We start from the raw sequence: 26,359 nt of genomic DNA, 5'->3' as shown, positions 1-26,359 counted from the left end.
GAATAGTTTCTCGTTATTGACCATTTGAAGTGCATCTTCTTCACTGCCCTTGATATATTCTTCAAGGCCTCTTTTCTCCTCCTCTACTGTTTGATGGACTTGCAGCATTCCTCTTCCACCTGAGCTGCGAGGGAGGTATAGCCTATCAACATCACTGCGGGGGTGCAGAGCATGATTGATGGTCATGATTTTCCTGGTCTTACGATCCAGCGTCTCTAGCTCTGCCTGGGTCCAGTCTATTATTCCTGCAGTGTATCTGATAACAGGTATAGCCCAGGTGTTTATGGCTTGTATGGTGTTCCCACCACTGAGTTTGGACTTGAGGACTTTTCTAACTCTCCTGATGTATTCACTACCAATTTTTCTTTTAACTTCAGTGTGTGCAATGTTATCAGCCTGGAAAATGCCCAAGTATTTGTAATGTTCTTTCTCTTCCAAGTTCTTGATGTTGCTTCCATTGGGCAGTTCTATTCCTTCTGTTTTTGTTATTTTCCCTCTGTTCATTATTAATGCAGCACACTTGTCTAGTCCAAACTCCATTGCTATATCGCTACTGAATATACAGACAGTGTTTAGCAGTGATTCGATTTCTGACTGGGACTTTCCATACAACTTCAGATCGTCCATGTACAGCAGATGGCTGATTTTACTTGATGTTTTAGATGTTTGGTATCCGAGGCCTGTTTTATTTAGTATTTGTGAAAGTGGGGTCATGGCGATTACAAACAACAGAGGGGATAGTGAGTCCCCTTGGAAAATGCCTCTTCTAATGCTAACCTGTCCAAGTGTCTCGCCATTGATTGTTAACTGTGTACTCCACATGCTCATTGCTTTTTAAATAAATATCTGAATGTTTTTGCTGACACCAGTTGTTTCTAAACAGTTTAGTATCCATGTGTGAGGCAATGAATCAAAGGCTTTCTTGTAGTCAGTCCATGCAACACTTAGATTTGTTTTTCTTCTCTTGCAATTTTCTAAAATCATTTTGTCAATCAGCAGCTGGTCTTTTGTGCCTCTGGTGTTCGGGCAGTTTCCTTTCTGTTCAACTGGAAGCTGCTTATTAGTTAATATGTGTTGCATTACTTCATCTGCTATTATTCCAGTTAATAATTTGAACATGGTTGGCAGGGAGGTTATCGGTCTATAATTACTTGGAACTGCACCTTTTGCTGGGTCTTTCATTATGAGATGAGTTTTCCCAGTAGTTAGCCATTGTTCAATATCACCTCCTTGTAAAATGTGATTGAACTGATAGTTGTGTATGAAGGCTTGTTAGGTGTTTAAGCCAAAAGCCATGCAGTTCATCGTCGCCTGGCGCAGTCCAGTTTTTAATTTTCTTTGCTCTTTCACTTATTAATTCTGGTGTTATTATTAGATCTTGCATTTGTTGGTTGCTGTTTGTGGTTGATTTTTCGACTTTTGCTCTTATTGCATTTGTTCTTAGTGCCTGTTCTTGTGCAGCCAGTATTAAACCCTCTGTTTCTTTCTTCAAGTTGCCATTCTTAAGCCATTGCCAGGTCTTGGTGATGTCTGATTTTCCACTTATATTGTGCAAATATTGACCATGCAGGGGCTTATTTTATTTTTCCATTTTTCTGCTCGGTTCTTGACTTGTTCTTTCTTGTAGGCCTGCTTTGTTTCATTGGTGTTGAATAGTTTCGCATTATTGACCATTTGAAGTGCATCTTCTTCACTGTCCTTTATATATTCTTCAAGGCCTCTTTTCTCCTCCTCTATTGTTCGATGGACTTGCAGCATTCCTCTTCCACGGCAAATCTCCCCCAGTCGTGCCTGAGCTGCGAATGCCGCCGAGGTAGCTGCACTGCGGGTGGAGTGCGCTGTGATTCCCTGCGGCACTTGGATTGATAGGGCCTGATAGGCTGTGGCAACGCAAGCCCTCAACCAGCGAGCCAGGGTAGTCTTGGAAGCCTTGGTCCCCAGGGACCTAGCATGGAAGGACACAAAAAGTGGAAGGACACGAAAAGTCCTTGGTCCTTCGACTGTATATGCGCAGGGCCCTGTGCACATCTAGGGTGTGCCATTTACGCTCTAGAGGGTGCTTCAGGCTGGGACAGAATGACGGTAGCACCAGTGCTTGGGACCGATGGAAGACCGAGTTGATCTTAGGTATGAAGGTAGGATCTGTCTTAAGGACCACCGTGTCCGGCTGAAATATGCAGAGCTCCTTCCCGGGACCATCTTTTCTACTCTTTTGGTCCTATCGTACAAAGTTCTCTTCCTAGCAGCTATCACCTCAGCACGCAGGGTGTCAGAACTGGGAGTGCTCTCGGTTCGGAAGGTACATGGTTTTTTAAAAAAATTCTCACAACAACGCTGCGTGGTAGATTAGGCTGAGAGAGAAGTGTCCGGGGGTTTCATGGCTGAACAGGGATATAAACTCAGGTCTATGGAGCCCAACACTCTAACCATGGAAAGTGGGAGCGAGTCGACTAATTGGGTAGAACGCTGTGGAACTCCTCACCACCTGAGGTTTGTTCGGCTCCCATCCACTAGTGTTCCACCCAAAATTTCCTGTTTTGCTCTGCATTGGCTTATGCGGTTTTTTGCGTCTCATTCTGGCATTTGTTCTTGGAACGTTGTTTACCGATAGGAAATTAAAAGTCAGGCTAGCGAAAGGAGAAGTTCAGAGCTCACGGTTGCTACAGCCGGGCATCCCCACTCTTACACAGACAATTCTCCTTGTGGCTTGTGGGCGAATTCCAGGAATGTGGAAGCTGTCCAACTAGATTGCGTGATGCCTTATATCCTGTTTTGCAGACCAGAGTTTTGAAAACTCATCCCAACTGCTGCTAATGCCAGCAGGGGAAGACGACGAAGAAAGCATTTTTATTTATTTCTGGAATATCCTCAGGCCAGTAGCCAAAGCTTGTGTGGCAGGCCAGCCTGAAAGTTACACTTCCTTAAAAATGTCCGTGGTTTTTTCCTCTTTCCGTTTGATTTATTACTGCTCTAACGCTGAACCCAAAACAGTTGCTTTAACTAGCAGCAGATAATAAAATGTGATATGTCGTTGAGTGTCAAATATTGTCCATTACCAGCCCAACGCCGTTGCATGTCCATATCAAACGTCCAGTCTTTCCGCAAACTTGATTTCCCCCATTCTCTTTTTTGAATTTCTACTCTGTTGTATGCCAGTAACTTTGGACAGTTGAGAGTCTGGCATTACTATCTAACTGACATGCAGTGGTGCTCACCAACTGATGGTCAACATGCAGTGGCATTGGATATTTGACAATATGTGTCTGTAAACATCTGTGATTTTATTAACTGTTGCCTACCCAAGTCAAAACAACACTAACATGTCCAAAATACTCTATCTTAGCGGTAAACTTAAATTCACTTTTAATTAAAATTAAAATTCAATTTTAATTCTAAGTTTTGTGTCCATAGGACATGGCAGAATTGGAGCACTTCTGACAAGTTTTGGATATTTCATCTTGAGGATGCAGACATCCTCCTTATTTATTTCCTGGTTTAGTGGGGGTGGGGTAATAACCGAAGGTGGCTCCACTTTCTCTTTCTGCCTCGCTAAAATATTTTACTACTTTCTCCACCTTCCTCCTTCCGTTTATGAGGGACTCAGGCATATTTTTCTTCGCTTCCAAAGCAAATGTAATCATTGGGTGTGGCCCTCCATGTTTTTTGCACATTGGACACTTTTGTGCACATTTGTGCATAATTTAGCCCTCAAGTCATTGTTTAAAATTGGCAAAACTGCTCTGGGGAAGTGGAATTGTGATGTCACAGTCATCGGCCAATCGGTGCTGACTATGGCTGGATTCCGCTTCCAAGCCGCAGAGCTGGCTTTTCCTGAGCTGAGGCCCGGAGAGGAACAGGTATATCTGATCCCATGTTCCTGTTTCTATGTACATCTCTAAGAACATAAAATGGAGCCCTGCTGAATTAGGCCAAAGATCAATAAGTCCCCCATCCTGGCTCCAGGAATGGCCAGCCAGAGATCGCCAGCAAGCTCACCAGCAGGGCACGCAGGCAAGAGCCCTCCCTGCCTGATTGTCCACAGCAACTGGTTCTCCGAGGTAGACTGCTTTTGAACATGGAGGTTCAGTTTAGCTATCCTGGTGTCAGAAGACTATATTGAGGACTAAAGGTCACACCACTGGCAGGCAGAGCTGTTTTCCCTCTCCTGTGACCTGAGGTGTTGCGTAAAATGATTGTGATCTGGTATTGGTGAAGGATTAGTAATGAAGGTAATTGCAGTCTCATTCCTCATTGCCAACCTTTGGATGACTAGACGTCATCTGGTGTGAGAATTTAGCCAGCAAATCAAAGGACGGGAGGAAGTTGGCACGGACTGAGACGTCTTTGTTCCCCAAACCCCATAGCTGTATTGCCACCTCTGGTGTTAATCAGACACGGGAATAATTAATTCTGAAGGTATCTAAGAGGATCATAGAATTTCCAGTTGGAAGGGGCCCCTGTAGGTCTTCTAGTCCTGCAAGAACCTTCTACAGCAGCCCTGACGAATGACCACCCAGCCTCTGTATTAAGCCCTCCAGCCCCCACTGCAGCATGAGGCAGGTTGTTCCGCTGTCCAACAGCTCTTGCAATTAGGAAATTCTTCCCAATGCCTAGCCTGAGTCTGCTTCCTTGCCATTTCGGTTCTATTACTCAGGAGCAAGAGGATGAGACTGTTCCCTCTTTTGTGTGACAGCCCTTCAGATATGTGAAAGTGCCTAGTGCATCTCCCCTTGGTCTTCTCCAGGCTAAACACACCCTGCTCCTTTGGCCATTCCTCATAGGACTTGGTTTCCAGAAGGGCCTTTAAACTGGGGGGAGAATAAATTCTGCACTCCCCCCAGAAAGTCACTCCTTTCCTCTTCAGCTTGAAACATGCAGTGAAATCTCCTTTCCAGGCCTCGGTTGTCGTCTGTAAAATGGGCACGATAATTGCAGCTCATTATAATAATGACGGGTGGTTCTTGCGTGGGTGCCGTGTGTTTAGGAAGTGCTGGTATCCACCCCAGCACAGAGGGTGAAGGCGGGTGGTGTGACCTGATTCACCAGGCCTTACTCATTCTGCAGTTGTGTGGCCGATGCATCCAGCAAGCAGAAGAAAGGGAAGAAGAAGATGTCCGAGCAGAAGAAGTCTCAGAGTCTAGAAGAGCCTTTCACTGAAGGACTCAGGAATGGACACAATCCCCCCTTGTCCCGGTAAGTCTTTGCATCAGGTGTGGAGTGCTTCATAAGAACATCGGAACAGCCCTGGTGGATCAGGCCCAACCGAAAGGGGAAACATGCTTTGGACAGGTGCCTATTGAGGCTGCTGGGGAAGAACACAGAGCAGTGAGTGGTAGGTGGAGTCAGGGGGTACCCGTTCCTGGGGCTAACGGTAGGCGGGGCTAACGGTAGGCGGGGCTAACAGCAGGTGCACCCCTCCCGCAGAGAATTCAGAAAGAAGTGGGAGGCAACCAGCAGTGGCATTTCCCCCGCAATCTATAAAGTTGTTTGCTGGTCTCAGCCATAACCTGTATCATTCACACAGCAATTAAAGTCCACACATACACACACAACTGGTTGTTTTTTTAAAAAAAAGTTTTTAAAATGTTTTGTATTGTATTTTTAATTTTTTTTTAAAGTGTTTTAATTTGTTTGTCATGTTCCATGTGTTTTTATTGGATGTTTTCAAATGTTGTGTTGTGAGCTGCCCGGAGAACAACTTGTTGTGGGGCAGCTAACAAAATTTATCATCATCATCATTAACAACAACTTTATTTTTAGGCCCCCACCCCACCCCCAAATTGTTCTCTGGGTGGCTCACACCACAACATTAAAAAACACCCAGTGAAAACACAAAAAAACACAACAAATTACAACACAAAATTTAAAAGAGAGAAAATACAATACAAAACATCTTAAAATCCTTTTTTTTAAAATTGGCAGACTTCAAGCATAGCATGCAAACTTTAAGTGCTGCGTGAATGACGATTAATGAGGCCACGGGTCCTACCCAATGAATGGTGGTGTGAGCCGGCCTTAAGAGGAACAACTGGAGTGGAGGTTGGCGTCCAAAGTGCCCCCTTGCAGGCGTCACCTGCATGCACACACTTCAAAATACCACAAGGTATTTGGCCACCCACGGAAGTCCCTCGTTTCTGCTCCTCTCAGAAATATGCACACAGACTCCTTTTTCATGCAAGCCTGGTTTCTCCCTTTCTCCCAAATATAAATGTTTCTTGGACATGCCCTTGCACGTCCAAGGTGGACAAGTTCTTTGGATATGCAGTCCTCTGCACACCACAGTTACTTGGGAGTAAGCCCCACTGTGGCTTTCCTTGGAGTAAACGGCCTCTGTCCAGCAAAACAGCAAGAAAATACCGTAAGCATATTCCTGTCATGTGCTTGAAAACTCCTGCAGGAAGTTGTTTTTGGATCATTACGATGGTCAAAGCAGGAAGTTAAGAAACCAGAGCACTGAAACTAAACAGAAGGTTGCTAACGTGATGCAACTACCACAGCAACTACAACCGCAACAAAGAGTGATGTAGCACTTTAGGGATTAGCAGGTGTGTTGTGGTATAAACATCTGCCACAACACGCCTGTTAGACTTTAGACTTTTGTTGGTTTACGGTGCCGTGAGCTTTCAGACGCCACAGTCTGCCTCCCCAGGCGCGTGAAGTGGGCAGAGAAAGTGCACACACAGTGGAGTGGAAACCTATAGTGCAGGACCACACATTAAACAACTTCAGTTTTAGCCCCAGCAATTTTAGGCTCCATTTGCTACTAAATTCCAGACCTGGGAAAGTTGTGCCATCGAATCGGTGTCGACTCCTGGCGACCACAGAGCCCTGTAGTTTTTCTTTGGTAGAATACAGGAGGGGTTGACCATGGCCAGCTCCTGCGCAGTATGAGATGATGCCTTTCAGCATCTTCCTATATTGCTGCTGCCCGATATAATACCAGCTGGGATTCGAACTGGCAACCTCTTGCTCTCTAGGCAAATTACTTCCCCACTGCGCCATTAGGTAGGTATAGGTATAGATCAGTGTTCCCTCTAACAGGGATTCCCAGATGATGTTGACTACAACTCCCAAGCAAAAGGCATTGCAGCAGGGGATTCTGGGAGTTGTAGTCAACAACATCTGGGAATCCCTGTTAGAGGAAACACTGGTATAGATGTATAGATATAGAAGTATATGTATGAATATGAAAATGCACAAACATACTTCAACCTTATTTATTGTACAACACCAACCAACGTTAGGCATGATAATAATGGTTAAAAAAACTGGACAGCTTCTCTCTAGTTCCTTTCTAGTTGCAAAAAACAAACTCACACTCCACTTCCACTTATCACAGAGCAGGGTTAAAGGCGGGCAGAGGGGAAAGAGAAGAGAGGGAGTAACCCCTTACCTGGCTACTGCTGATGGAGTATTTGTTCTCCCTGGCCCCCTTGCACGATTCCAGCCTCTCCTCCCCACTGCTGCCCCTCTCTCTGTATGTAGTGAATACAAGGATCCTGGGAGATCAGATGATTGGGTCCTGGCTGGTGAGATTGGACAGAATAGCTGTCAGTCAGCTATCCTGGCTTCTGATTGGCTGGGAGCGTTGAAAGCTGACGCCCCAGGGGAAATAAAAGCGGGGGGAGCGGTGGCAAACTCCAGTTGGCTCTGGAGCACTAATTATGCTAACTCAGCAGGGACTGATCGTTTGATAATTACTGCAGTTCTGAGCTCTGATGGCCACCGATCTGCCTGGCAAGGAGCCAGAGGGTGCCCTCAGAGCGGTGTGTGTGTGTGTGTGTGTGTGTGTGTGTGTGTGTGTGTGTGTGAGAGAGAGAGAGAGAGAGAGAGAGAGAGAGAGAGAGAGAGAGAGAGAGAATGAATGAACAGATGGTGTGCTTGATGAAAGGGAAATGGGGGGAGTTGATGGGGCACTGCCCCACCTGCCCTAACAGAGCAATCTCCCACCTGTACAAAAAAAGTAACCTTTGCTCCATTCTACATCTTGTTCTAGGTCAAAAACATACGATCCGTCCTTCTCCAAAGAGGTGGAGAAAGAAGGCATCTCCTCCCAGCACAAAAATTCTGTTTCTAATGTAAGCCTGGGGTAGAAGGTAGAGGTTCGCATAAGCTCCAAGCGCCCCTGTTAAAAAACCACCACAGCCCTGGTATTTGCCTTCTGAAGAGGACACTTGGTTGCATTTTTGTGACTGCGAATTCCTTGAGTTGTCATTTGACGCGATTTAGCTCTCTCCCTGAGAGAGTCTCAGACTCCAGTCCTGAAATGAGGAATGGATGCCATCTTGTCTCTAGTGCATCTGCATTTTCATGCATGCGCATGAGTGCTACAGCACCATGCAGTGTTCACCTTGCCGCTTCACACACAACAGCAGCTGTGGAGCTCTGCTTTGAACTCTCAGCAAACAGGACAATTGTGGTTTTTTCTGGCTAGATATTTAAAGAACCCACCAGCAACCCTCTTGGCAATATTCAGATTGTGGAGAAAAGGTAACATCAGAACAGCCTGGCTGGATCAGGCCCAAGGAGAGGAGAGCTGGTCTTGTGGTAGTAAGCATGACTTGTCCCCATAGCTAAGCAGGGTCTGCCCTGGTTGCATATGAATGGGAGACTTGATGTGTGAGAAGCACTGCAAGATATTCTCCTCAGGGGATGAAACCGCTCTGGGAAGAGCAGAAGGTTTCAAGTTCCCTCCCTGGCAGCATCTCCAAGATAGGGCTGAGAAGGATTCCTGCCTGCAACCTTGGAGAAGCCACTGCCAGTCTGTGTAGATAATACTGAGCTAGATAATGGTCTGACTCAGTATATGGCAGTTTCTATGTTCTATGTTCTATGTAAGGAGGCCCATCTAGTCCGGCCTCCTGTTTCACACAGTGGCCCACCAGATGCCGCTGGAAGCCCACAGGCAGGATTTGAAAGAGGCATGCCCTCTCTCCTGCTTTTGCTCCCCTGCAACTGGTAGGTAGGGGACGGGCTTTAGAAGTTCTTATTAGCCATCTGAATTATTTTCAAATGGAAAATCAAGATAAATAAAATTCCATTTTCACACAACACGTGATCCACTTGTGGAACTCTCTGCCACAAGTTGTGGTGACAGCCGACAACCTGGATGGCTTTAAGAGGGGTTTGAATGACTTCATGGAGCAGAGGTCTATCAATGGCTACTAGTTGGAGGGCTGTGGGCCACCTCCAGCCTCGGGGGCAGGGTGCCTCTGAGTACCAGTTGCAGGGGAGTAATGGCAGGAGAGAGGGCATGCCCTCAACTCCTGCCTGTGGCTTCCAGCGGCATCTGGTGGGCCACTGTGTGAAACAGGATGCTGGACTAGAGGGGCCTCCTTGGGCCTGATCCAGCAGGGCTGTTCTTACGTTCTTATGTTCCATATAAGTAGCATATAAAACCTTGAAATCGAACTGATTTTAAGGCTTTATTTGTGATTTTAATGGGACTTTACTGTATTTTAAGTTTTGTAAACTTCCTTGGGATGCTTTATGAAAGGCGGTATAAAAACAAAAACCACGAAACACCAAAAAAACGAAAACAAACCCCAAACCCAACCATTCAAAAGGCAACAGAAACAGGAGAGCTGAGAAACTCGGCAGTCCCTAAGAGGTAAAAGGCTGAACAGATTAAAAGTTGGGTTTTTTAAAAGATGCTCAGAGTGGCCCGCCAGATGCCTCTGGGAAGCCCACAAGCAAGAGCTGAAGGTGTGCGCAGTCTCTTGCTGTTGCTCCCCTGCAACTGATTCAGGGGCACCGTGCCTCTGGGGCTGGCGGTGGCCTCTCTAGCCACCAGACTCGTAGCCCTTGATAGACCTGTTCTCCACGAATTTGTCCAAGCCCCTTATAAAGCCATCCAAGCTAGTGGCCATCACCACATCCCTTCCATTCTCTGACAAAAGGGGAGGAGAGCTGGTCTTGTGGTAGCAAACGTGAATTGTCCCCTTTGCTGAGCAGGATCTGCCTTGATTTGCATTTGAATGGGAGACTACATGTGAGCACTGTAAGATAGTCCCCTTCAGGGCAGGGTTCCCAACATCCTCCAGATGTTGCTGATTTACAACTTAATTAATTAATCAAGACTACCCTACCGGCTGCAATTTACTCAGGATGCTGCCCCATAATAAATGATGTGGTGCTGGGAATGTTCATAAGACACTATATAAATGCTAAGTCCATTGCCTCACTTCTTTGGAACTCTCTTCCCCTTCAGATTCGTTTAGCCCCTTCCTTACTGATCTTCAGATCTCTACTGAAGACTTTTCTTTTTCGCCAGCCTTTTGCCCTGTAGTTTACTTTTTGTTTTTCATTAGCTACTTTAGTTTTTAATTTAGAATGCAATCTTTAATGTTGCCTTATTTACATGTTTTTGTACACTGCCCGGAGTCTTTGGAGTGGGTGGTATATTAAATGTTTCTAATCAATCAATCAATAAATAAAATAAAATAAAATAAAATAATCACAGAGCCTTTCCCATATTCTGCAAAACTGTTTCTAAACTTGTGGCTCCCTCCTGCTTAGAAATGAAGCACTTCTGTTGTTCAGGTTCTGTCCTTTCAACACCAGCTCTAACCCGTCTCCTTCTTTTCCTCCTCGTCAGCTGATGAAACATGCCATAAACTTCCACCGGGCCTTTAAAGAGCTTCCGGATGAAGAGGAACTTCTGCACAGTAAGTGTTTGATTTCTCAGCTTCTGATCTCATCTTTCCCCTTCTCGTTTCTGGGTATTTTTTCAGCGCCTGGAAAATCACCAGGTAAAATCAGGTAAGCAACAAATGATCATGGGAATACTAGACAATCATGGGAATATTGGAGTTGCCCAGTTTCTGATTCCATATTCCCCCTTCTTATTTCTCGATTCTTTTTTCAACACTTGGAAAATCACCCCAAAGATAAGTGTCAACCCATCACATGAATTCTAGGCAAACATGGGGATGTGAGGCGGTGAAGGCCACCCACAGATATATCAGGCTTCACCACAAATTCCATTTCAAGACAAAGAATGTGGACCTAGAGAATCAACACACATAATTTGTGCCCACCAAAACGTTGCAATAGTTCAGAACTCCAACAATGCACACTTATTAAACTACCAGGAAGATGATGTTTCTGAACCAAGATCTGAAGGTCTGGATGCATCATGTGTTCATCTTATTTGAAAAGAAAGGAAGCTCTCATAAAGAATCCTGTTTTCATGTCTTGTTACATAGGAAGCTGCCATATACTGAGTCAGTCCATTGGTCTATCTAGCTCAGTATTGTCTACACAGACTGGCAGCGGCTTCTCCAAGGTTGCAGGCAGGACAGGAGTCTCTCTCAGCCCTATCTTGGAGGTGCTACTAGGGAGGGAACTCAGAACCTAGATGCTCTTCCCAGAGCAGCTCCATCCCTTGAGGGAAATATCTTGCAGTGCTCACACTTCTCACACTTCTAGTCTCCCATTCAAATACAAACCAGAGTGGACTCTGCTTAGCAAAGGAAACAACTCATGCTTGCTACCCCAAGACCAGCTCTCCTCCTAATCCAGCTCTCCGCCCATTAACTTAACAATGCCCAAAAAGATTCACTTTCTTTTTAGCTTCATGGTTTCTTTTTCATCCATTTTATTTCGGGTTTGGCTTATTGTTTCTGTTTCATTCTCTTCATTTATTTGCATTTACTGTGTTTCTCGTTTTGCTTGGTAGGGGATTCTTTTTTTCCTTTTTTTTAATTATAAAGAAAAGGAAGTGTATCTTTCTTTAACCAGGAAATGGGATACACTACTATGAATACTTACATATTATTTTTCAGCAAACGTGCTCCAAGTAGTTTACACACACACACACACACACACACACACAATCTAATACGCTAATTACTCAAATCAGACAACTTTGAATTTAAGATGACCCCATTAAAAAGTTAATTACAGGTTAATTACAGGTTATACCTGTATTTATTCAAAAAGAACAGATGACCTCCTGATTTCTAATTTTTAAAAAGTGGAAGTGGGGCGGGGAGGGGAGAAAACCAAGTTTCAGGTAACGAAAGTAAATACCTGAGATTGTTCCTTTCCCAGAGGGCTCACAGTCTAACAAGAAATGCAAGGGAGACCCCGGCAACAGCCACTGGAGAGATGCTGGGCTGGGCTGAAGGAGGACAGCTCCTCTCCCCCTGCTAAACAGAAGAGAGCCCACGCTTGAAAAGGTGCCTCTTGGCTCAGTTAGGAGAGGAAGGAGGATTCCTAAATACAGGAGGATCTGAAGATAGTCCCCTGCCGCAAAGGGCTTACAGTTTAAAAAGAAACACAAGGGAGACACCAGCAAGAGCCACTTGGGAGGGATGCTGGGCTGGGCTGAAGAGGGACAGTTGCTCTCCCCTACTGCATAGAAGAGAATGCCCTGGATGGCTTGAAGAGGGGTTTGCATCACTTCATGGAGGAGAGAGAGGTCTATCAAGGGCTACGAGTCGGAGGGCTACAGGCCACCTCCAGCCTCAGAGGCAGGATGCCTCTGAGTACCACTTGCAGGAGAGCAACAGCAGGAGAGAGGGCTTGCCCCTTTCAACTCCTGCCTGTGGGCTTCTCAGGGGCATCTGGTGGGCCACTGTGTGAAACAGGATGCTGGACTAGATGGGCGTTCTTGGGCCTGATCCAGCAGGGCTGTTCTGATGTCCTTATGACCGCTTGGAAAGGGGCCTCTTGGCCCAGTTAGGGGGAGCATCATCACCACGGGGCAGCATGCATCAAAAAGAGAGACAGCAGCTGCTCAGTAGAGCCCCTGGTGAAAAGCGAGACACACTCGCTGACATCCAGACAAGGTCTTTCCACCATGGACAAAACTGTAGTCGTGTCCGAAGCTTGTGCTGCAGCAGAGGGCAGCCACAGGGGTGCTAAACATTGCGCGCGTCGGCCAAAAGTGCCCTGCAAGGCGCACAAGGCACACCACCGGCTCTGTGCCTTCCTTCAGAAGTCCAGCCCTACTCTAGACTGCGGGCTCAGCTTTCGCACAGCAACCTTTGGCTAACGCAGCATGGCGCAGACGACCCCCAGCATCGGCAGATGTCAGTCAGCCCGCCTCTTTGCTGATAAAAAGGCCCCCCCCAAACCAAACCAAAGAGGAATTGCAGGTGGGGGAGGGCTCCCAAACCAGACTCCAGATTCGTTGCCCTTTCCCCCAGGGTTGGGAGTGGAGTTGGGCACGGATGAGGCCCATTTGCACTCGGGCTTGTTCATTCCGAGAATGACTCCCTATACCAGGGGTGGGGAACCTTGGCACTCCAGCTGTTTTTGAACTACAACTCCCACCATCCCCAGCCACAATAATTGTGGCTGGGGATGATGGGAGTTGTAGTTCAACAACAGCTGGAGTGCCAAGGTTCCCCACCCCTATACCGTGGTGGCCCTCTTGGCTAAACCCCTTTCCCGTTTCTCCCCTCCTGTTCCAGCGGTCTCGTGCGCCTGGCAGAGGGAGGTTCCTTATCACGGCCGCCTGTACGTTTCCCCCCACCACGTCTGCTTCTACTGCAGTATGATTCGGCGGGAGGTCAAGGTAGGTCTCCCAAGCTGGGCAGGGGTGGCCACCAGAGATGGGTTCTGATGGAGCAGCCGCAGAGATACCTCATGGGCTGGACAGATGGCCCATTCCTTCGCTGCTCGGGGATCTTGTTCCCTGCGACGTCTCACTCCCCCTGAATTCTGCTGCTACTTGGAGAATTCCTAAACTGGAGCATGCACCAGCTGGCCCCTAGTTTTCACCTTGCAGAAATCTCTTTCATCCCTTTGAGTGGCCACACCTGCACACAAACACATTGCAGGAATGCCATCCCGGTGAGACAGGATGGAATCCAAGCAGGTGCCGTTTTGTTGCAATGAGTGCAATTATGAGGTGAGGCCCAATGCACCCCGATCAGACACTCGAGCAATATTGACTGTATGCTGACTTGGGGGACCCTGAGTTGGAGAATATTTTAATTTAATGTAATTATTTATTATGTCTCTACACCGCCCCAAACTTCCATCGGTGGGCGGTTTGCAGCAACATGAAACAAATTAAGAGATCAAAACCTTAAAACAATTTAAAACCACAAGTCTGGCTAAAAGGTGAATAAATGTGTCTTTAGAGACTTTTTAAAAGTTGTCAGAGATGGGGAGAATACCCCTCAAGTTTTGTTCTGAGAATACACCTCAAGGTTTAGATTTCAGTAAGGGCATACACAGCCTTTGCAACACAGGGTTAAAAACTTCCTCTTATCTGTTATATGATCTAAGGAAACAGCAAGGGTAAAGACTTCTTTTTAAAAAATCTTTATATAATAGATGAGCCACGCACAGAATATAATATTTATATAGTCACTTAGAAATCAGATCTGTTTCAGCAAAAATCTTTTTTTAGCCAGGGCTTCAAAACTTTGGTCCGCTACAAGCTTGTAGTTCTTGGAGTACAATTCCCATCATCCGCAGCCATGATGGACAATGGGAGTTGTAGTCCAACCACAGCTGGAGAACCAAAGGTGCACAGCCCTGAGTGAGGCTGCATTACTAGTTCCCTATACAGGTGAAACTCGGAAAATTAGAATATCGTGCAAAAGTCCATTAATTTCAGTAATGCAAATTAAAAGGTGAAACTGATATATGAGACAGACGCATTACATGCAAAGCGAGATAAGTCAAGCCTTAATTTGTTATAATTGTGATGATCATGGCATACAGCTCATGAAAACCCCAAATCCACAATCCCAGAAAATTATAATATTACCTAACCAAGAAGACAAGGATTGTAGAATAGAACAATCTCGGACCTCTGAAAAGTATACAGTGTACTGTGCTTGATTGGCCAGCAAACTCGCCTGACCTGACCCCATAGAGAATCTATGGGGCATTGCCGAGAGAAGGATGAGAGACATGAGACCAAACAATGCAGAAGAGCTGAAGGCCGCTAATGAAGCATCCTGGTCTTCCATAATACCTCATCAGTGCCACAGGCTGATAGCATCCATGCCACGCCGCATTGAGGCAGTAATTGCTGCAAAAGGGGCCCAAACCAAGTACTGAATACATATGCATGCTTATACTCTTCAGAGGTCCGATATTGTTCTATTCTACAATCCTTGTCTTCTTGGTTCCATGTAATATTCTAATTTTCTGGGATTGTGGATTTGGGGTTTTCATGAGCTGTACGCCATGATCATCACAATTATAACAAATTAAGGCTTGTCTTATCTCGCTTTGCATGTAATGCGTCTGTCTCATATATCAGTTTCACCTTTTAATTTGCATTACTGAAATTAATGGACTTTTGCACGATATTCTAATTTTCCGAGTTTCACCTGTGTACAGAAAATCATTAAAAATATATATTTTTTGTTGAAACACGGCAGATAGTTCAATGAGTGCCAAACGTATGCACTGTTCCCTCTAAGGCGTGCGCACTCACACATTTCCTGATGTCCGCTCAGTTAATTTTAGATCCCACTCAGGTTGAATCAGGAAGGCCTCACTTTGAATGTGTAGGTGCACACACTGCCATAATACTGCCGCCCAGAACAAAACTCATTCCGCACTCAGATGGAAAAAAATAGCGAGAACACTGAATGCAGAATCGATTTCCCATGTCTCCAGCCATGTATGCGTGTGTTTGATTTCCCTGCCGTTCTGCAGGGATCAACATATAAATGTACTAAACAAATAATCAATCAATCAATTCATTTCTTCTGCACCCTTGTTGGCTCACCCACAGTGCTTACCTGACAGTCACATAGACGATGGTTGGGACAGGAGTCCCCTGATGTTCTTGGACTACAACTCCCATCACCTCCAGCCACAATGGCCAAAGGCTGGGGAGGCTGGGATTTGTCGTTCAGTGTCTGGGGCAGCCCGATGCCTCTGAATCCACCCCGCCCTCTTGATTCCTTGAAACAGGTCATGGTTCCTGTGCCAACCATCAGTGTCTTGAAGAAAGCCAACACCTCGTTGCTGGTACCCAACGCCATCAGTGTCCGTACGGCCGAAGGGGAGAAGGTGAGATGTGAAAAGCCCTGCATGGGGGCAGGGGCTATGGGGGGCCAGCACCTGCAGGAGGCGTTTTGGAGTCGCAGGGGGCAGAGGGGGGCCAGTGCTGACCAAAGCGATTCCTGGAGATTTTTCAGCCCCAGTATCTTTTCCCACCCTTTTCTCTCTCTCTCTCCCTACCCTCTCAGTTCCTCTTTGGATCGCTACGCTCGCGGGAAAGCACGTACCAGCTGCTGCGCTCCGTTTGTAAACACCTCCAGGTAACCGTCAGAAGGTTTAATTGCACCGGGGATGAGAACTGGTCTTCTGACAAGCATGAATTGCCCCCTTTTGCTCAATAGGGGTTTGTTGGTTTGCATTTGGAAGGGAGACAAATAAGCATTGTAAGGTATTCCTCTTAAGGGATGGGGCTGCTCTGGGAAGAGCATGTGCATGCAGAAGGTTCCAAGTTCCCTCCCTGGTGGCATCTCCAAGACAGGGCTGGGAGAGATTCCTGCCTGCAACCTTGGGTAGTCTGGGTAGACAGTACTGAGCTGGATGGACCAAGGGTCTGACTCAGTATATGGCAGCTTCCTAGGTTCCTATGCCCCAGTTTGGCCCAGACTGAAAAGCAAATCTGTCAGATGCTTGGTCCACCTAGTTTACGGCTGCCTGATTGGCAGCACCTCTCTATGGTTTCAGACTTTCACATCCCTACCGGGAGATGCTGCCAGGGATTGAACCCGAGACCTTCTTTATGCAAAGCAGGGGGTCTGCCACTCGCCTGTGGAGTCTCGCCTAAATATACAAAGCTGCCTTCCACTGCCTGTGTGCATGAAATGCCAGGAGGTGCATGTGTGGGCTTGGTGTTCTGTGTGCATCCTAGAGGAGTCGACCCTCATTTGAGACGTGACTTGTTAAAAAAAAAAAACCCTGCTTTTCCATTCCACTCTAAACAGAACCCTCAAGGCAGCGATAAATGAAAGCCAAAAGCTACCGCCAAACCTCAACTTAAACACACACACTTTGATATTTATGGGCTGCTTTTGCAAAGAATAGATATCAAATTACAGCATCACAGTGAGAAATTCCTATTCACTACAAAACAATGCAGTTTGTCAACAAGTTGAAGTAGAAGTCTTTTCAGCAGCATGAACCAGACCCTGAAGCTTTTCTTCTCATGATCTGTGAGAAGAGCTTCTGTCGGGCTTGCGGGGCTTAGCCCGCTCTCCCCGCAGACGAGCAGCCACTCGTAGCTGGACGGCTGGATCAGCTGCCGGTTCTGTCACGGAGCTGGCGGGGGCTGCGGAGATCGGGGGCCGCACGCCCCCTGGAAGTTAGGGACATAGGAAACTGCCATATACTGAGTCCAACCATTGGTCTATCTAGCTCAGTATTGTCTTCACAGACTGGCAGCGGCTTCTTCAAGGTTGCAGGCAGGAGTCTCTCTCAGCCGGATCTTGGAGATGCTGCCAGGGAGGGAACTGGGAACCTTCTGCTCTTCCCAGAGCGACTCCATCCCCTAAGAGGGGAATATCTTGCAGTGCTCACACCTCTAGTCTCCCATTCAAATGCAACCAGGGCAGACCCTGCTTAGCTAAGGGGGCAAGTCATGCTTGCGACCACCAGACCAGCTCTCCTCTCCTATTCCAGGATGTTCCCCAGGAAAATGTTCCCAGGAAGTTCCAGGATGCCTCGCAGAAGTGTATGGGGCATCCCGGAGAGACCCCCGAGCCCGGGAGGATGCTTGCAGCCTCCTGGTGGTGGGGGTCTCCTCGTGTTGCCGCAGCAGCACGGAGCCGCACCATGGCAGCACCCGAGCAACCAAACGAGGTTCGTGGAGCGCTTGCTCCGCTAACTCCGTTTAAGGGGAAGGGGTACTTTAGGTGGTTTGCTGCCGGGAGCCACGCAACCCCCGTGGCAGCAGATGACCCGGAGAAACGGGGCTAGGCTCCCTTCGCCCAATTGCTCCTGGTCGCGTGAACAGCTTCATAGAGTAACTGGCAAACTAGGCCCATAGGAAGCTGTCTCATATATGCAGAGTCAGACCCTTGGTGCATCTGGCTCCATCTTGTTTACAATGACTGGCAGCAGCTCCCCGAGGTTTCACGCTCGGGGGGTCTTTCCCAGCCCTGCCTAGAGATGCTGCCAGGGCTTGAACCTGGTACCCTTCTGCATGCAAAGCAGCTGCTCTGCCCCTGAGATATGGCCCTACCCTGACTTGAGCTGTGGAGAAAACTCTAGGAGCTCTGAAATTCCTCTTTCAATTTCAGTTCCGCCCTGAAGGAAACCTGAAACACTCTCTTCAGTTTCACTCAGAGAAATTTCAGCTGCCACCCACAAAGGGGCACAATGGGATCCCTTGTACTGGCTTGTATTTACAAGCCCAGTTAGCAGTATTTGTCCCTTGGTTGCTAGGCATGCAAATAGGGCTGAGGGGAGAGAGTCAACTGATGCCTCTCTATAGTAGTGACACCCCCACTTAAATTTACCTGGAATATCTGAGCCTCCTAAGGGCTCTCTTCTAGTATCTTGGAGACTTATGCTTCCTCTCCTCCTTGGCTTAGGATGGCAGCCGGAACTGCAGCCCAACGACCCCTCATCCCAGCACAGAGCATCTTCTGAAGATATCTCTGGTAAGAGAAAGAGGGGAGTGTGTGTCCCCCCCCAGGGTAATTCTACACACATTATTTGGTAGTGTCAGGAAAGAGATCCCAGAAATGACCTGCCAGTCTCACAGTGCCTGTATGTAAATCTATGAAGCAGCCACGCTGGAAACACGTTGCAGAGATTCTCTAGGCAGATTGCATGAAGATGGAAACGGAGCAGGGTACGGCAGCACAGATGCTCAGAGGGTTAGCGGAAAGGCAAACACATCTGTGGCCATTTAGGGTTTTTTTGGGGGGAGCCAGCAAAGCAGAGGGTGGGGGGCATGACGGCTGTTGACAAAAAAAACCCGTGGTACAGAGAAAACCGGCATCCGTCCGTCTCCACCCTTGCTCTTCTTTCCTCGCAGATCTCCAGGGAGGCAGACCCAAGCCAGGACCTCCCAGAGCAAGAAATGCTTCCAGATGTGCCCGGTGAGAGCTCTTTGCCCTCTCCCCCCACCCCACCCCACCTCGTTTTTATTTATTTATCTAGCACATTTCTATACCGCCCCACACGCAAGTCTCTGGGCAGTTCACAGTCTAAGCACACACACACACACACACACACCACAATTAAAACATTAATACAATTAAAACAATTTAAGAGAGAGACAAAAAATCTCTTTATAAATTAAAAGCTTGGTTCAACAGATATGTTTCCAGATCTTTCTTTAGAACCACCAGAGAAAGGGAGGCTCTAATTTTGTCAGGATGTGCGTCCCAAAGTCCCTGGGCAACCCTAGAGAAGGCTCGATTTTGAGTCGCCACCAAGCGAGCCGGTGACAACCACAACTGGACCGCCTCTGGTAATCGTATTCGGCCTCAACCCCAGTTTCCTGTCTCCAGTGTGCTGTGCACACCCCTTCCCTGCACACTCACCCCCCCATCTAGCTTTGCCCATGTGCCCACCCACCCCACCCATCCCCATGGGCCTTGCTTCTCCCTCCAGCTTTGGCCCGTGCTCACTGTGGGTCTTCTCGTTTCCCAGACAGGGTGAGCGAGTCGGAGAGGCCTCCGAAAGCATCTGCGGAGCAGCAGTTGGCATTAACAAGCAGCGGTGAGTGCCAGCCCGTCTTCCCAGGTGGGCTGCATGGGCAGAGAATTTATTTACCTGCTTGGTTGAAATAAAAACCTTCAAGGCTGAGTGACATCAACAGGTACTCTCTAAGAGCGAGGGCCTTCGTTCCCGGGCCTTAATGGCCGTTTCTCTTTGCAGGAGGAGAGCATGTGAAGAGGGCGCCTGAAAGCTGGTGGGCACGCCTCAACTTGCTCAACACAGTGATCCTCGTCTATTTATTCGTGTGAGTGAGGCGCTCTCTCACTGAGCCAGCGTTCCTTCCCATTTAACTTTTTTTTTTTAAGTGTTGCCCATGTGCAAAAGCTTTTTTTGGATTTGAATCCAGAACCCTTCGCACCTGATGCCAGAATCATGGCCCTAGGAATAGGAAGAGCCTTATGTGAGCATATGTGGGTGTTTGAACACCCAGGTTCAAACACTTGCAACTCAGAGTGGGTGATTTTAGGCCAGTGGTGTGGGTGTGCTTTTCCTCCATGGCCCACCCCACAGGGTCGTTGTGAGGATCAAATAGGAAGACCAAGCCGCTGCCTCCCCACTTTGTGATCCTGGACTCTTCATTCATTCATTCGATTTTTATGCTGCCCTTTTAAAATAGCTCAGGGCAGTTTACAACAGGATAAAACCAATTAAAACCAGTTAACAATTAAAATCAGAACTATAAAACCAGAATAAAACCAGTTAAACACCAATTAAACAGATGAGGCAGATTCCCAACAACACAGAGCAGATTTAAAATGCTGTTTAATACCAACAAAGACGATAGAGTTCAGCGGGCACTATTTCCTGCAGAAGCAGTCGGAATTATGGGATGCCCAGGGTGCCTCATCTTGGTGCTTTTGCTACAGTAAATGCTTTGAGACGCTGTTGTTGAAAGCAGAATATAAATATTCCTAAATAATGTGCATAGCAGCTTCTTTTGCTTGTATGCATTGGCTCATTGCGCTTCTGGAAAACACAATACCGACTGCTATTCCCTTGGCCCGTAGTCATCACGATGATGGTGGCAAGAAAGCCATTCTGTGCATGCTCAGAGGCATCTAGAATTACTGTGACTAGTACACCCATTCAGTGGGCAAACAAGAGGTCACCCATGGAGCGCCCTCACCACTGGCCTAAAATCGCTTCATTGTGATGCTTACATCCCCTCTCCCTCGCAGGGTGGTGGTCTTGCTCCTTTCTTCGGGCTACATCGGTCTCCGTATCATCCAGCTGGAGGAGCAGCTGACGTCCATGGGCGCTTGGCCGAAGCTGGAGCTGCAGCATGGGTGAGCATTTTCCTGTGTTTGCTTGCTTAGATTATTGGGAGAGGATGGATTTGAAATCCTTGAACCAGAAGCAAACAGAGAGAGAAAAACCTTTGCACACTTTTTTCTTAAGAGAAGAAAAGACAGTTGCTGAGGACCCCAAACAAGATTGCTGAGACGTTGAACACCACAGACGTCTTGCCCTCAGCTGATGTTTTCCTTTCCACAAACCCCGAGCAAAATGTTAGCTAACTCGTTTTCCTCCGGGGTTACATATCTGGCATTGCACAAGGGATTAAGGCTGCAAACCTACGCAGGCTTACCAGGGAGTAGGCCCCACAAAACATAGGGAGAGCTACTTTGGGGCAAACATGAAGGATTGATGAGAATCTGTCAACAGAAACTGATAGAACTTGCAACCGGGTTGTCAACACATCCACCCTGCCCTCCTCTGTGATCATAATTCCCTCTGCCTGCCTTCCCCTCTACCAGGCTGGAGGCAGAGAGCTTGGATCATTATCATCAGCCCTAGCTAGTAGCACCATTTCCCCTGCTTCCCTCACTGGGGACAGAATCAGGGTACATCCTTTTATCGGGACATCCATCTCAAATATTGCACCCATCCTGCATCTGCTTCTGGGCTAGATTCAAGGTGCTGGTCTTGACCTTTAAAGCCCTACATGGCTTGGGGCTGGGGTGCCTTTCAGACCGAATTCGCCCATATGAACCTGCCAGGGCCCTCCACTCATGGCCCCGCCACTAACAGAGATCTGGTTGGCAGAGACTAGAGGACAGGGCCTTTTCAGTTGTGGCCCCTCGGCTTTGGAACACCCTCCCTGACGAGATTCACCATGCTCCCTCCCTCAGTGTTTTTTTTTTTTTTAAATCTTAAAACACACCTTTTTAAGGAGGCTTTTTAATGCTCTTTTTTTTAAATCTGGTAGGTTCCTTAGCTTTTATAATTTTTCAGTTTTTAGCTTTTAAAATAACCTTCAATTTAAACCTAATAATGATTGATTTTTAATCTGACAATGTTTTTGTTCAATTTAGTTAATTATTACTTTTATTGTATCTTGTATCTAACTTCTTGTTGTGAGCCGCCCCGAGCAGTAGTGCACTGGAGGGGCAGGGTATAAATATTTTAAATAAATAAGTTGTTACCCTTTTCAAGGATGTATCCAGGCAGATCAGCTGATTTTTATGCCCGACTCCTCCCTTTGGATGAGAACCCAAATGCTTCTCCATAATTGCTAGGTTCTTATAATTGCTAGGTTCTGTGTAGCAGCCTGCAATGTGTGTCAACAGTTCATTAATAATAATTAGAACACTGACATATTCAATTTCAAGATCTCCAGAATCACTGCTGGTTTTATATTGTTGTGTCCTGTTTGTTAGGTAGTGCATTTAAGGCTGGCCATTGACCGTAATAAAGATTATCTACCTCCCCTGCTGGATCTTGACTGATGATCAAGCTCCCTGCCTCTGACCTTGGGTTTTTTGACCGGAAATCAGGAGGGTGCCTAGCTCCCAGTTTAGGACAGAAGGCTCCTCCTAGCCTAGTTCTGATTGTGTGAACTCCACTAAGAATGTAAACCCTCTCTTATTTTCCATGCGCCAAGAGCCGTGGCTTCTCCCTCCCTCCAGCTTCCACAAATATCTGCTATTTACAGAACACTAGGGGGAGAAAAGGCATCCCGCTCAACCAGGTGGCGTTGTGGGGCACTGCTGAAGCTGCAGTTAATGGTGGTGCAGTTAAAGGGGGACTCTTCCAAACTGCTTTCCCAGCTCAAATTAGCATTCTGAGGGTTTTGTTAGATCTTATTCCCCGCCTCCCCCAAGATTGACAAGGGCAGAAGCAGCTGAAGTCCTTTTTTGAATCCCAGTTTATTCCTTCCTCTTCTCAAAGCAAATTAAGACATGATTCACTGCCCCACACTTGCCGGGGGGGGGGGGGCGAGGAAGCAGCGTCATTTCCTCCTCACTGTGCAACTGGCGCCCAGTTCAGGTTCCTTCTTGCTAGACAACGACAAGCCTCTTGCCTCCTTTACTAGCTGCATGCATGGCGCATTGGTCCTTTTCTACCCTGAGCAAGCAGGGGAAGATTCCCTGGTTCAGTCCCCAGTAGAAAGAAAAAGCAAGAAATCTCTAAGGTTGCAGGACCAGCGGGGGTGGGGGGACTTCAGAGAACTGCTGCTGGTCAGAGCAGGCAAGCAGGGACTAGCTAGACCAGTTGCCGGACAGTGTGGCAGCTTCGTGTGTTCAAATCAGGGCTGACTCAACACAAATGGGGATGTTGGTTCCCATGCAGTAGTAAGATGTAGGATGGTCGCTAATGGTTAGACCTTTGCATGTTTACTTGGGAAGAAGTGTTATTGAACATAGTGAGGCTTACCCACAGATATATATGCATAAGATTTAGCCCATAAGAGTTTTTAGAAGTAGCATGGAAACTCAAATTTATTAGGACTGAGATGGAATAGAAAAGAAAGCTTGTTAAATCTTGGCTTTTTATCCAGGCTTTTACATGATTGTTTTTATTGCTGCTTCTATGTGTTTTTACCCATGTATAGTTTTTATGCTTGTATCTTATAGATTTTAAATTTGGTTTGTTTTTATATTTTCAGCTTAATATTTTTATTGTCATTTTATTGTATGTTTTTTAACAACCTTGAGATTGTTTTTAATGAAAGGCGGTATATAAAGTCAAATATATACACACACACACACACACACACACACACACACACACACACACACACTTTAACAATCCTAACAGTTTGATCAGCTTGGTTCCATCGCTGCATGAGCAGCCTGGGGCTACATCTACCTGGCCCTCATTCATTTCTTGGTATTGACAGGTACAAGACAACTTGAGGCAGCCTGGATCCGAGCCTTGATGGAGAGGGCAGCATAACCGTCCGCCACCGTTCTTCATTCCTGCTGGTCAGACTTTAAAAGAGGCAGCCCTGGCAGCTGCAATCCCCAAACCGCTGGTTAGCGCTAAACATGCCATACACGTCCGATGCGTGGGAAGAGAGACCATTCTTTTGAGAGGCAACATGCTAAAGATGCTCCAGCTACAAGATAGAGTTATTGGAGCAGGGTGGGGGTGGGTGGGGGAGATCTGAAATACCGCTGGGTGAGATGTCTCGGCTGCGGAGGAGAGAATGGCTCAGAACTACAGTGTGCCTTGGGGAAAACGTCTTTTTCTAATAATTGTTCCTTTCATGAGCAAATCTTCATTTTGGCAAAGAAATCTCTCTTTTTTAAAAAATGGGGATTTTGAGACACAAATACAGCTCCCCTTTATGACTTTTAAATCAAGTGTCCTCTTGCAAGTTTGCATTCAGTGGTAATCTAAATTTCTCCCCTTTTTGATCATTTGAAGTTCTTCCCCAAGGGATTTCAAAAATGATAGACTCTGCACCAAACTCTGGACACTCTGTATTTTCAGTCCACTATTTAACTTCTTTTTTTAAGCCATCTAGCATATCACCTCCATGGCCAGTAGTAGTCTACCTGTGGGGTGCTGGGTGGGGACAAACAGGGGAAGGCTGGCACCTTCTTAGGAAACAGAACAGGGCTAGGCAGAGGCAGGGTTCCTTTTTTTTTTCTTTTTAAAAGAGGTCTTTTAAATCTCTTTAAAGAGTGGGGGGGGGGGGCAAGAATCCATGAATTTATTTTGGGATGGTGAGGGTGGTGGCTGTTTTCTCCCTCCAAACATTGAAGTCAAACATGCGGTGCAGGGGAGTGGATTTCTTTTCCCCTGTTCCTTTCTGTGGGGGAATTATAAAGCTGCAAGTCTCATGCTAGATTTTAAAAATTCAACTATTTATACTGCAAAGTTGCATCGGCTTTTCATTTAATATAGACCGTGTGGCGTGCATGGCACTAACTGCTTGTTTTCTCAGATCACAGTTTCTTGCTGTGTCGGCATACTCTCTCCCACGACCAGGTTAAGAGGCCTCCAGATGGAGGAGACACCACAAAAACTGGTGTAGGTGTTACTGCTAAAATACCAGATCAGGGAACCATGTGACCTCAGGGTTGGGCAGATCATCAGACTGCTGGGATGCATTTTGCATTTCATGGTAGAATGCTGAGATTCACCAGCCAACTCTGGGGGCCCCGGCAGGTATAGATGGAAGGGAGAGCAAAGAGCAGCCTGGGAACTGGTTTTTCCAGGAGCAGAAACATGCACTCCATCTGTTTCACCCAAAACTCCAGTCCTGGTTTTCTACAAAGCTTCCTTAATTTCAACAACCCAGAATGGAACCTAGGAAGCTGCCTCCTACTGAGGCAGACCTTGGTCCACCTAGCTCAGTATTGTCTACCCAGACTGGCAGTGGCTTCTTCAAGGTTGCAGGCAGGAGTCTCTCTCAGCCCTATCTGGAGATGCTGCCAGGGAAGGAACTTGGAACCTTCTGCCTGCAAGTTCTCTCTTCCAGAGCAGCCCCATCCCCTAGGGGAATATCTTGCAGCACTCACATGTAGTCTCCCATCCAAATGCAAAAGGGGACTGGTAAAAAGGAAGGTGAAAGGGAAAGTCAAGAGGGCCAAAGAAAGCATGGAACTTTCTTGTTTAAAACCACAAGAACAGAAGCTCAGTTGGAATGTATACCAAGAAGGAGGAAAGGTACCACCAAGTTCAGGAGGACGCCAGCATGGCTAACTAGTAGAGTCAGGGAAGCTAGAATAGGGAAGAAGACCTCCTTCAGACAATAGAAGTCTTGCCCAAATGAAGAGGACAGGAAGGAAGATAAACTCTGTCAAAAGAAATGCAAGGAGACAATAAGGGATGCAAAAAGAGAGTTTGAGGAGCATATAACTAGGAGTGTCAAGAGGAAAAACAAAAAAAATAAATATATCAGAAGCAGAAAACTTGCCAGTTTTCTGGGAGGTGGTTGGTCCCATAGATAATGCAGGCATGGAAGGGAATATTAAGGAGAAGGAGATTGCAGAGAAGCTGAATGAGTTATTTGCATCTGTCTTCATGGCGGAGGATACTGAGCATCTACCCACTCCGGAACTGAGCTTCTCAGGCTTGGAGGCTGAAGAACTGGGCCAATTTGAGGTGACGAGAGGGGAAACTGTCTTGAAAAACTAAAAAAATTACATATTTGCCAGGGCCAGATGACATCCACCCAAGAGTTCTGAAGGAACTCAAATGTGAAATTGCTGATCTAGCAAACCCTACAATCAGGTAGGTGTTTTGTTTTGTTTTAAAATATTATTTATTTACACTTATATCCCACTTTTCCTCCAAGGAACCCAGAGTGGTGTACTACATACTTGAGTTTCTCCTCACAACAAACCTGTGAAGTAAGTTAGGCTGAGAGAGAAGTGACTGGCCCAGAGTCACCCAGCTAGTATCATGGATGAATGGGGATTTGAACTCGGGTCTCCCCGGTCCTAGCCCAGCACTC

The 26,359-nt window shown here is 46.8% G+C and overlaps 1 protein-coding gene across 6 annotated transcripts in view; it reads left to right on the top strand.

Annotated features, from left to right (window-relative positions):
* The window catches only part of LOC128342915 (GRAM domain-containing protein 2A-like), a 32,053-nt gene extending 7,276 nt beyond the window's left edge, over positions 1-24,777 (top strand). For 3 of the 6 annotated variants that reach the window (XM_053291102.1, XM_053291106.1, XM_053291103.1), the window contains 12 exons: positions 5,065-5,193; positions 7,997-8,078; positions 10,598-10,667; positions 13,422-13,525; positions 15,895-15,993; positions 16,173-16,244; positions 18,531-18,599; positions 18,980-19,043; positions 19,600-19,668; positions 19,828-19,912; positions 20,847-20,954; positions 23,792-24,777. In XM_053291102.1, coding sequence (XP_053147077.1) covers positions 5,065-5,193; positions 7,997-8,078; positions 10,598-10,667; positions 13,422-13,525; positions 15,895-15,993; positions 16,173-16,244; positions 18,531-18,599; positions 18,980-19,043; positions 19,600-19,668; positions 19,828-19,912; positions 20,847-20,954; positions 23,792-23,807 — 967 coding nt within the window. In that variant the 3' untranslated portion in view covers positions 23,808-24,777. The other 3 variants (XM_053291107.1, XM_053291104.1, XM_053291105.1) reach the window with 3 other exon arrangements.
* The last annotated feature ends 1,582 nt before the right edge of the window (positions 24,778-26,359 follow it).

The sequence above is a fragment of the Hemicordylus capensis genome, chromosome 2 (genome assembly GCF_027244095.1).
Source record: "Hemicordylus capensis ecotype Gifberg chromosome 2, rHemCap1.1.pri, whole genome shotgun sequence".
Taxonomy (NCBI): domain Eukaryota; kingdom Metazoa; phylum Chordata; class Lepidosauria; order Squamata; family Cordylidae; genus Hemicordylus; species Hemicordylus capensis.
This window is presented reverse-complemented; position numbering and strand designations above follow the sequence as displayed.